Raw genomic sequence first — 11360 nt, 5'->3', positions numbered from 1 at the left:
GAGGAGCAGCTGTGGGCACCAGGCTGCACACCCCCTGACCTCTTGGGGAGCTAACCAACTACTTCCACCATGACGTGCTATTTGCAGACTCCTGCCATGTGCAGTGTACAATCCGATAAACAGAATGATGTTAAAAGGCCAATTATTGCCTGACTTCTTTATTAAAATTACAATAGTTTGTTTTCGCCCCAGAATTGTGTGACCTGTAGTATTAAACTGCATTTGCTGTTACTTCCAGTAACAACAGGTTTTGTTTTTTTAAAATGTATTTTTATTTATTTATTTTCATCCCTTAACAGGTGTCACCAAATCCACCCAGAGTGACTACTTTGAAATAGTTGTCTGGAAATCAGCACTTGATACCCCGTTTATACCAACTTGTGGGGTTAAAGCTATAGTCTGTAGCTTTTTTTTGGTTATATTTGCTAAAATTGTCATTATGATCTGACAGTAGAATATGATACAGGTCAGCTGTGTAAAATCCACTGTCTGTTGGCCCACCCAGTGGCTGTACTTTTGATTTGCAAGAATCTACCTCTCCGACTGAATACAACCAATCAGAGCCAAGGAGAGTGAGCCAGGTGTCAATCACTCTCGTGCATGCCTGCTGGCAGCCCCCCTCCCCCGCGCAGGTGCAGTGCCTGCTCTTACCTGGTCTGATACCACAAGCTCAAAGGCAGAGAACAAGAGTGATGCCGAAATTGAAAAGTGGCTGAAGGTATGTCAATTGCTGCTCAGCAGCATATACCGATCCCTGGACTGGTATACCGATCCTTGAAATGGTATGCCGCTGGTATTCTACTGACACATGACGGTATGTGTCACTTGAGACTGTTATGCCATTGAAAGACTATTGGATGACTAATAGATAGCAGAAACTTTAAGCCAACCAACCAAACAATACTTACTGACAGGTTTTCTTTATTAGGAGAACACAATAATGCATTACTTCAATTACATCTACGTCACAGAACATTAACCATTGTGGCATATTATGTATCATGTTCACTGTACTTTGAATGACCGGAATCAGCCGCTAATAAAAAAAAAAGGATATTATATGGGATATTTTCTGATTCCTGGTACTTTTACTGTGTACTGTTTTACTTCTGGCTTATTGTGATAAGAAAGTGGTGATCCAGCATATAAGCCTTGAGGCATCGATATACCAACTGATCCAGCAGTATAAGCCTTCGGGTATTATACAGGCTAAATTTGGGTATATGTCTATTTGAGTGATTCATCTTTTTCTTTATTAGTAGCTTATTCCGGTCAGAGCTCTGAAACCCATTGTTTTCAATGGCTTGCGCCATGCTACATCAACCTTTTGCTGCATCCAGCAAACAGTGTGCTACGCAACACTTGCATCTAGCTGAGATCCAATCATAGTGCATCCTGATAGCATATTAACAGGAGTGTACGTGTGGTCTTGAAATTTACCACATACAGTGAAGAGTCACTTTAACATTGTTTATTACTTGAAAATATGACAACAAACCTTGTTTGAGTGAATATGTATTTTGAAAATACATATTGGCACAAGGATGACACAGCATCATAAGATTAATGACTTCTTGAACAAAATAAAAATCTTAAACGTTTTTCCTGTAAAGAGAAAAGGACTTTCCTTACCTTCTTTCCTTTACTTACCTGCCAGTCAAAACCAAGTATTCTCACTCCCGCTCACTTTGCTGTATGCATATTAACAGACAAATGTGGCAAGCTGAGAAAACCACCCTCTCGCTTGCATCAGGAAAGTAGCCTCAAGTCCAGCAGCTCAGTCTAACATCTCACAGGTTTAATAACAAATAAATAAATGGGACATATTCATTGTTTATCGAAATCTCCATACAATCACTGTCCACTTGAAGCGTTATTTAAGACACGATGCTGTCTAAAATAGTAGTACTGCTTTGTGACATCGCCGAGTTGGTCCATGCTGCATCTTTTACTTTCACCTAGGAACAATCATCGTCTTCATCTGGCAGGTTAGTCCATTTACTGCTGCTTTCACAGAAACAGCACTTCTGGGAGACCACAAGTTTTAGTCCTTTGACTTGTTTTCTAACTGTACATTGTCTGTTGCATTCCCGACATGACTTGAACAGCTGAAGGATGCACTCTTCATCAATGATGTACTCTGATGAGCTGAGGGAATCAGAAAAGATGCATGAATAGAATGATGACTTCTTGTTGTGACTTACGTATATGTACAGCTGGGGGTAGTATTTAACAACAAAAGCTTCAACCTGGATTGTGATTATTGATAATAACAACATACCTCCCCAAATCCACCAGATAGCGTCCGTCCCCCACACTTAATGAGATGCTGACTTCGTTATCCTCATCTTCTGGCATATCTGTGTGTGGATCCATTTCAACATATCAGTCATTACTTCACTTATCCTGTAAACAATTAGCTTGCAATCTTAAGGATTTGTTTTGCTGGTGAGGGACTCTGCTAATGTGAAGAAGACTCACCACTATCTTCATTATTTTCTGTCTGGTTGATTATCATCGACTCGTCTTGACTGTTCAATATTTGAGAAGCAGCATCTTCTGTCTGTGGCTCCTTTAAATAGGACAAGAAACAGCAACCCGTCAGCACAAAGCTTAGTTAAAACAGGCAACGTCATTTAATTTATTTAGTAGATTTCATAAACTGAAGCTCGACAAATACAGGTTAATATAGTTTAAAGAGAATACATTTAAATCTGTAACAAAAGAACAAGTTTGTATTATAAATGCATGCAGTAAATTGTAAAACTAAAGCAGACTGTCTGCAGCTGAAATGTTGTAAGGGATGGAAGCAGAACCTGCAGCTCAAATCTTTTGTTGGTGTAACACAAGACCAAAAACATTTTCAATGGTATTTTTAGTTGTCTGCAGGTGAAACTCTCTGAAAACTTTAAATCAAAGCCCACAAATGCCCCTGACATTTACTTTAATTACAAGGCTAGTTCTGTTAGGTTGTTAGGTTTAACTGCTTTATTGCTTTGGAGCTGGAGACAATACATGAATCATTTTCAGTCAGAACATCTGCTTTTATCAATCTTCAAGATTTTATCAATGATATTTATACTGTCACTTAGCAAATCATTTTCATGATTGAAAGGTTTTTCCGATGAATGGGTAAGACTGTAAAATATCAGAAAATGGTTTCACTTCCTGGTGAGGAGATGTATTCAAACTGCTTGTTTTACACAATCGACGGTCCAGAACCAAAACAAACAGAGAGATGATAAAGTTAGTGTCAAAATAGTTGCCGACTGATTTTCCGTCAGTTTTATTAAGTGGCTAATTGTTTCAGCTCTTGTGGGAGATGTGTCAGAGTCACATTTACCTTGCAGTTTTCAGATGACTGGACAGAAGGAGAAGGAGAAACTTCCTGCTTCACTTCAATTGGTGAATTCATCATTATTGGATATCCATCACCCATGCTTGCCCTAAATATACAGAACAAGAAGCACAAGAGTGTAAATTAACTTCTACCTTTGCGCAAGTCTTTTTCAGTAGGTTGTGCGATTAACATGTTATGCTATTATTCATCATTACTTCATGGTTTAAAAAGACATAGCAGCAACAATCAGGCCTTCTCACCGGGATTCAGATGAACTTGTTTCATAGGCTGGTCGATCCGCTTGATTCTCTGACTTGGTCCGAAGATAACTAAAGTTATAACACATGGCAGTTAGCTTGCTGGTCAGTCAGTAAGGACTCAAACAGTTGTATTTATGGAACCACCGACGGAGAATAACAACACGTTTGCACTACAAACGCAAGTGGTGTTACATACCACAATATGGCAAGATGATACACACCTAACCTACCTGTCCAGTAGTATAAAAGCCATCTTTGAGTCCGTTTTAATACCACATCAACAGCAACAACTTGTTGCCACTTTGTAATAGCAGCGCCAATATATTCTCGTCTTACTGCGCCGTTTATCACCGTCTCTTTTTGCTCGCTGGCCTTTCTCTGATCTAACCCTCTTCTTCTTACCCGCAGAGTCTGCAACAGCTGTGTTTTGAGGCGCTTTGGGCGCCATATTTGTTTATCACTGAGTTATGACATCACGTCCAGTGTGCCAGGTCACAGAATATGGTGTAACACCTGTGCACTGGTTTATTTATGATAACTAAATATATTATTTAGCGTCTTTTAATTAACATCAATTTTTGGACCAATGACCCACCTATCCCATCACCACTCATTCAGAGACCACGCCCCCCAGATTTGTGGATCTGTGAAACAGCAACACTCATGTCAACCACAGCGGAACTTCGACAACAACAACCGCTTTTACGGCAGCCCTATGGCAACTTTCAGGTCATGTCATTGCAATAGCTAACATCTAAACTTACATACTGTTTGGAGATCTGGTCCGCTCACTGCTGGATGAACGCATCACTAATTATGCACCGCTTGTGATTTTTTCTGCGAAAGTCGCCACCGACACCCAGTGTGCATCTTTGCTATAACAGCAAATGCAAGGGCTTTCATCATTGGGCCTTAGGCTCAATCTTCATTGCTGTTACATCATTCGGCGATAGATAGTGACTGATATTTATTTACATGAAAATCTTCAAGGTTATTACTTTAAAATGCAGAGTTAATAACACAGACTCTAGGACACATTCATCTCATTCTTTTGTATGATGTCCTGGAAACTGAAGGAGAACGTGTCTCTAATCTGTAAACACCAATTTAAAGCTGCAGTCTGGAGTTTTGAGAAAAGAGTGGACTTAGCTAGAATATTTGAATGATACAGCTCCCAGGTCCCCCCTCCTTTCTCTCTGCTGCGCTGCAGCCCTGCCTTCAAAGCCCCTCCCCACAGAGGAGCCTGCTGTGCACGAGCACGCCTGTAACGACGGTAACGGAGGACGCAACATAACCAAGATGGCGCATTCACAGGTAAGAAGTTTATTGGGAATATTTCTAGAATTGCTGTTTGGTTTTTCAGTGTCAGACCGTTTAGACTGCCAGGTTGAATTTAGTTACACCCTAAGAAGAGTTAACCATGTGCTAACACATTGTTTCAGCTACATGGAAGCTACTACATTAGCCGCTCACAATTGTCGCTGAGGAAAATCTGACATTTTTTAATTGCGTTTAATTGTTAGAGTTTTGAAACGGATTCAATGGGCTCAGGGGAAGAATACACGCCAACAGCTCCTTCTACGAGCAGATGGGCAGGTAGAAGAGGAAGCCGTGGGCGAGGAGCATCAGGCAGGGGCCGTGGAAGACGGAGCAGACGGCACAGTATGGGACAAACTGCCAAGAATCTCAGCGCAGAGGACATTACGCGGGTTGAAAATTTAAGATTGGAGAGGATTGCATATGAACGTGTAAGTAGCCTCAATTGTATTTTTATCTGTGGATAATGAGCCTCAGTAAACATATTTACTTGTTGTCAACTTGCCTCTAGTTTTCAATTGAACCTATATTTGTAGAAGGGCATAGTCAGATTCTGACCTGACATCTAATAATAAACCACACAGCTGAGGCTGTAACAACACAGTAAACTTGGCAATATATGCCTTCACAATCATTTTCGTACCTATCAGAGGATGCCCCGCCAGAAACACTGGAAATGACAGGGAATGGAGGTGCGGTCATCTGACGTTTGACTGCTGTTGAGGTAATGGTGGAAGAACCTGCCTGATATCTGCAAGACACAATGCAATACATACTTACACATACATACCTACAAACACACATTACTCTTATGAAATTTCGACATGACTAATCATGCAACATAATTATCTACTTGTAGAAGAACTACTACACACTGTTCAGTGCCCAGGTATTACAGAACAAACACTCTCGTAAATAAGTACAACATTGATTATGAGTTTATTTAGTGGAGTGAGCAAAAGCACACATAAATCTGGGAGAAAACCTGCTAACGAAAACTAATGTTGTTCAGGTTAAAGGAACTTGGGGCAGGATCAAGAAATAAGACTCGACAGTGACACGACGGCCATTAAAGGTAACTGCAGCCATCAGCCAAGCCGGTGCGGGAGCGTGCATGAACTCTTCACAGCAGTGCAGCTGCTAACTCACCTCCCGGATAACAGGTTGGGCTTTTGGTCCCATATATAAAAAGGGACATATTTCCAACTATTCGGTTTCAGACTAAAGGACCATGGAAAATGCGCAGTCTGTAACTATTCAGTGTAACACAGCGGTGACTAAGTTACATGTTTGCGGCTAACGCTACTTTGCACGTTAGGTCACTCCGAGTCCTCGTGATCTCATATGATTTTCAAATCAAGCTCTAAACATGACCTGTAATGTTTTCTTACCTGGTTACTAGGAAATGAGCCATGTCAGCATCTGTTTTCAGTCCCAATTCAAGTTGGAGCTGCCTCCATGAGTCGAGCGCGTATCCAATGTATATTCGGGTGCCAGCCCGGCTTTGGTCGTATTTTCGTTTAGACTCAAGAGATGCTGCTGATAAACCCTTCTTTTTCTTCTGAGTATGACTTTTTAGTGGAGTTTGTGTGGTGGTGGGTCGTTTGCTGGCTGTAGCAGACTCCATTACTACCTAAACACTAGTTTGGGTCCACCGCGCTTTTCTTCTTCCCGTATCCAAGTCGAAAGCCGTCGAGGACGCGCATTCAGCGTCATCTGACGTCACGTCCGCAGGACTGCGCGGGAAATTCGGACCACGAATTGCAGTACATCATGCAGCACACAGCCTGTTCAAGGCAATGGAGAGATACGTGGGTGGGCTCATTCTTTTTGGTTTTGAACGCTTCATCACCCATTAGCATCAAAACACTTAAAATGCATGTTTATTTTTTCACAAATCCTGCCCCAAGTTCCTTGCAGCTTGCACATCGTGTTGAATTACTTTGACAGGGCATTGGGAACAAAATACGCCCTGATTGTTCTATTTCTGATCAATACAGCTAAATTACAATGATGAGTGCCTCAGGCGAGTCACTGTAGATATCCAGAGCAACAAACACTATTCCTCACATCGCGAGTTACCAGGTAATCATCTTCACCATGCTGTCTCTCTGGAGCATGAGTAACGTTATTATACAAGCTAACAAGCTAGGATTTCGCAACAAGCTACGTAGCTTGACTGCAACATCGGCGATGTGCGCTATGGTGAGTATTACTATAACTGTCGCCACCATAGCCTTGTGGTTAAAACATAGAATGAAACATGTATCAAGCAATGGTCCTTACTTGTCCCGCAGAAGAGCGGCTAACTCTGCGTCGCTCTTCAGTCTTTGCAAATCCCGCAGCTCCCTCCACCTCTGACGAGACGCTCCATTACTGATCACTTGATCCTACTTTTATTTCGGGCACGGTCCCCTGCTTTCCTTTTACAACGTTTTTATTCGTCAGTCTGCTTATTTTTTCCCTGTGATGTGGGCAATTGTGGAGCCAACCGTGGGATAGGCATTTTTCCGAGCTGTTTTCGCTCCGTCATTGTACTCCAGTAGCGCCGAGATCGAAAAGTGGCCGAAGGTATGTCAATTGCTGCTCAGCGGTATATCCCGATCCCTAGACTGGTAAACCAATCCTCGGAATGATATGCCGCTGTTATTCCACTGACACATGGCGGTATGTGCCGCATGCCATTGAAAGACTTATAAATGAATCAAAGCTAATGAAAGAGCTAGCCTCAGCTAACATGACTAACGCTAGCCCAGCCACTGTAGCCAGTCTGACTAATCGATAGCAGAAACTTTGAGCCAACCAACCAAACAATACTTACTGACAGGTAACATGTTGACCGACAACATGCACTTTTGGACGATTTATTGACAGTTGCGTTTTTTTGGACAGGCATCGACACAGTCACCTACGCTGTCACTGTGTGCTGAACAGTGGCTTGCAGGTCGCAGACTCCGGCATCTCCGTGTGGAATAGTAGTGTACAAGCCACTTCAAAATTAATTTACATACACATGACTTGGATCGATGAGCAGGGTGATCGAAATGGGTTTCCTGGTTAGCGGACAGGGCCGAGGACCCCTCTCGAGACCGGATTCTCTAACCACCAGTTAAACTGTCACACCGGGCAAGAGGTTGTTATGGAGACATGAATCCGGACAGGATGAATGAAACCTCAACGCGAAGTGGAGGGGTTTCATTCATCCATTCATCCATCTTACTTGCTGCTTCATTTAGCTGCCACGAGCAAATAAATAGGCTGATTTGGTTGTAAACATGATAGCAATTTTAGCTTACACTGCTAACATAGAGGCTAACGTCTCTGTCGAACAAGTAAACAAGTGTTGACAATATTGCAGAGACAGAAATTGTCTCGACGCCGTCTAATAACAGAAAAAAAAAAACTAATGGCAGCTTTCACAGTCATAAGCCAGCATCGGCATAAAAGTTATCTGTGTCGCAACATCCACAATAAAGAGGAAAGATTACCTGTTCAACAAAAACTCCGCTGTATCAGCATCACTTTTCAGGTCCATATCTTCGCGGAGCTTTCGCCACCGTTCAAACGATGACCCAATGTTTACTCGGGTTTGAGCCCTCTTCATTTCGCATCTCCTCTTTGTCTCTGCCTTTTCAGCGACAGACTTGCGCTTTCTTTCAACCTTTGCTGGTGGGGCAAGCAGAGGCCGCTTGCTGCTGTCGCTCTGTTTTCCCTCCATGCCTGAACTGCTCAGGGCCAAACAAACCTCTTGTCTGCTTGTAGTTTCAAATGCGGAAGTGGGTTGGGACGAGGCGTGACCAGGAGCAGGAGAGTGAGCGAGGGGATTGGATGGAGGGTCCGAGAGAGAGAGTGCAAATTGAGCAAGGGAAACTCCCATGCGGACCGGATGGCTGCTATTGGTCAATTTCTTTGCAGTTTTGCAGGCGCTAGAGAGAATAGATTTATTTGGTTCCTTTTGCTCTTCACATTGTGTAGGTCGTACTATTGGGCCATAACCACCATCTAAATAATGATAATAATAATGATCAATCTTTCACATCGTAGACCATAGCTTTAAAGCTACAGTTGGTAATGTTGGAGAGCTAGCAAGATTTGAAAGTGGCACCTCCTCTAGGCTCCACCCCCTCCCGTCAGTGCTCCGTCCAAAGCCACGCCCCCACAAACTTGAACGCATCTGACAGGAGTCAGCAGGGCAGAGGACAGCTGAGTATTTCAGCAAATTTTGGACATCAACCAAACTACCTCATGTACCACCAGATGCGTCGAGTACATGCTCTGTGCAGGAAGCACAGATCCTATAAGTTAGATAAGCAGTATTTACCGATGACCTGTAACGTTACTGGCTTACACTGGCTGTGTCCAAATTCAGGGGCTGCAGCCTTCAAGGCCGCGGCCTTAGCGGTCCACGAAGGCCGCAGCCTTCGGAGAGACCTTGAAGGCTACATCCACCGTTGTTAAATGGGACGGTCTAGCCTTCGGAGTATTTCCTGGTTGCGTCACCAGGTGTTCATGCATTAAAGTCTGTTTTGGTTCAAATCTATCAAACGTGTACATTTATTTGTGTGTGTACAATGTGTCAAATCTGAATTGAATTATCAACATTACAAAATAAACATGAACCCATTGGTGAATAACAACTATGTTTACCATCGCATTACCAGCTTCACGTATTTTAACTGAAAGTTAAACTTTGGAGGTTTTATAGTCTCTTGAAGTTTAACATATCTGGCGTTGGATGTTCAAATGAGTAATAACCGAGTATAAACCCATTACTTAAATTTAAATGTCATGTCTGCGCCACTTGATGTCGCCATTTTCTCTTGCTTCCTCTTCTGTTTCGGGACTGAGCAGCGGTGCGCAAAGGATCTTGGGATATGTGAGGCCGCGAAGGATAGTAGCGGTGCGTCCTCCTAAACGAGGGTGGGGAAGGCTGCATTTGTGGGCTGCATGTGGCGCAGCCTTCGAATTTGGACAGCCTTCGCGCAGCGTTGTGACGTAATTGGCCTTCAAATGCGCCCTTCCTGGGCTGCAGCCCCTGAATTTGGACACGGCCACTGACAGAGAAGTTAATGTTAGCATTGGGCTAATATGAGCTACAAAAGTAGCTAAGTTGGCCGACATTACATATTTCATGAAAATAACAAATCCCCCTGAAGCAAAACAAATGATTACCTGTCCAACAGAAAGACAGCAACCTCTGCATCACTTCTTAGGCCCTTCAGCTTCCTCAGTTGTCTCCACCGTTCAAAAGCTGAACCGATGTTGACTCTGGTTTTCCCTCTGGCTTTATCCAAATCCCTTTTCGTTGCAGCCTTTTCTGCCTCCGGCTTTCTTTTCTTAGCCCGTTTAGCGGGGCGAGCCGTTACAAGTAACGCTGGAAGTGCTACTTTTGGCTGCATTTTCTCTGCCATTGTTCTCTCCTGCTAACTCGGTAAGGAGTGTACTGAAGATTTCAGGCAACAGTGACACGTGATGAGTGCACGCAGGGAGGAGGGAGGGACAGAGGGGGGCGTGGGCAGGACGAGACATGAAGGCATCTGATTGGTTCCTTCCACTCGCACCGAGAGGCAGGGATGGGTCAGTGTTTTTACAGGCCTGCAGCTGCCACAGAGGTCTGATTTTTTTCATTCCTTTTTCTGAACACATTATGTATTGACTACTCTCAGGATGGAAGGACCATTTCACCCAGTATAACAAAAAGTGTTTCTGAACAGGATTACCAACTATAGCTTTAATAGTTACTTCTAACTCACACAAAATTGCACATTTTTTTTTAAGGGAGTCTGGAGTGTATTTCTACAGGCATCAAAGAAGATAACTATATTGGCTACTATTTTCTATTTGTAGAATTTGACATTCTTTCTGTCTTCTTTCATAAATTTAGTGATCGGATCTTTCTGGAAGGATCTTAATGCCAGGGGTTCAAGATTCCAGTTAAACCACAAATATGCCACATGTGAGCCAAGACAATACTGTTTAAAAAGAAATAGGATAACCATATTGTTGCTCTTGTCCTCATCATCCATTATCTAATCAGAGTATTTTTTGATGCAAATGTAAGCCTTCATCCTTCATGTTAATTTGTGATGCTACAGATGAAACTGCCTCATTACAGAATTTGTTCAGTGGAGTGTATTACAATCAGCCTTAAACTTCAGGAGATGAGTGAGCCCACACATTTAATAGATGACGGCGGGGCATGTGTGTGGTCATTACATAAAATGCACAATATCAGTACACAGTGTTTTAACATTGCAGCTCTTTGTGTATTGGTTTAAAACGACCATGTCTTAAGTTCTGGCTGAAAGAAGTCGTGACAGACTGATTATCATCGCCCCTGGTGATCAGACAGCAGGACACCAGGTCAAAAGTTAAAAAATAAATAATCCACTAGAATGGTTAAAATATTAAAGAAAGACATAGCACATGTCAGGGACAAAAGG

General features: G+C 42.7%; 1 protein-coding gene across 1 annotated transcript; it reads right to left on the bottom strand.

Annotated features, from left to right (window-relative positions):
• Nucleotides 1–904: 904 nt before the first annotated feature.
• Nucleotides 905–6694, bottom strand: LOC140998685 (uncharacterized). The gene is made up of 7 exons (XM_073469040.1): nt 6309–6694; nt 5561–5668; nt 3601–3669; nt 3344–3446; nt 2482–2572; nt 2282–2360; nt 905–2148 (listed from the first exon to the last, which is right to left on the bottom strand). Exons 1-7 carry the CDS (start codon nt 6542–6544, stop codon nt 1959–1961), a joined length of 876 nt encoding a protein of 291 aa, XP_073325141.1. The 5' UTR covers nt 6545–6694; the 3' UTR covers nt 905–1958.
• Between the last annotated feature and the right edge of the window lie 4666 nt (nt 6695–11360).

Source organism: Pagrus major, chromosome 1 (assembly GCF_040436345.1).
Source record: "Pagrus major chromosome 1, Pma_NU_1.0".
NCBI lineage: Eukaryota > Metazoa > Chordata > Actinopteri > Spariformes > Sparidae > Pagrus > Pagrus major.
This window is presented reverse-complemented; position numbering and strand designations above follow the sequence as displayed.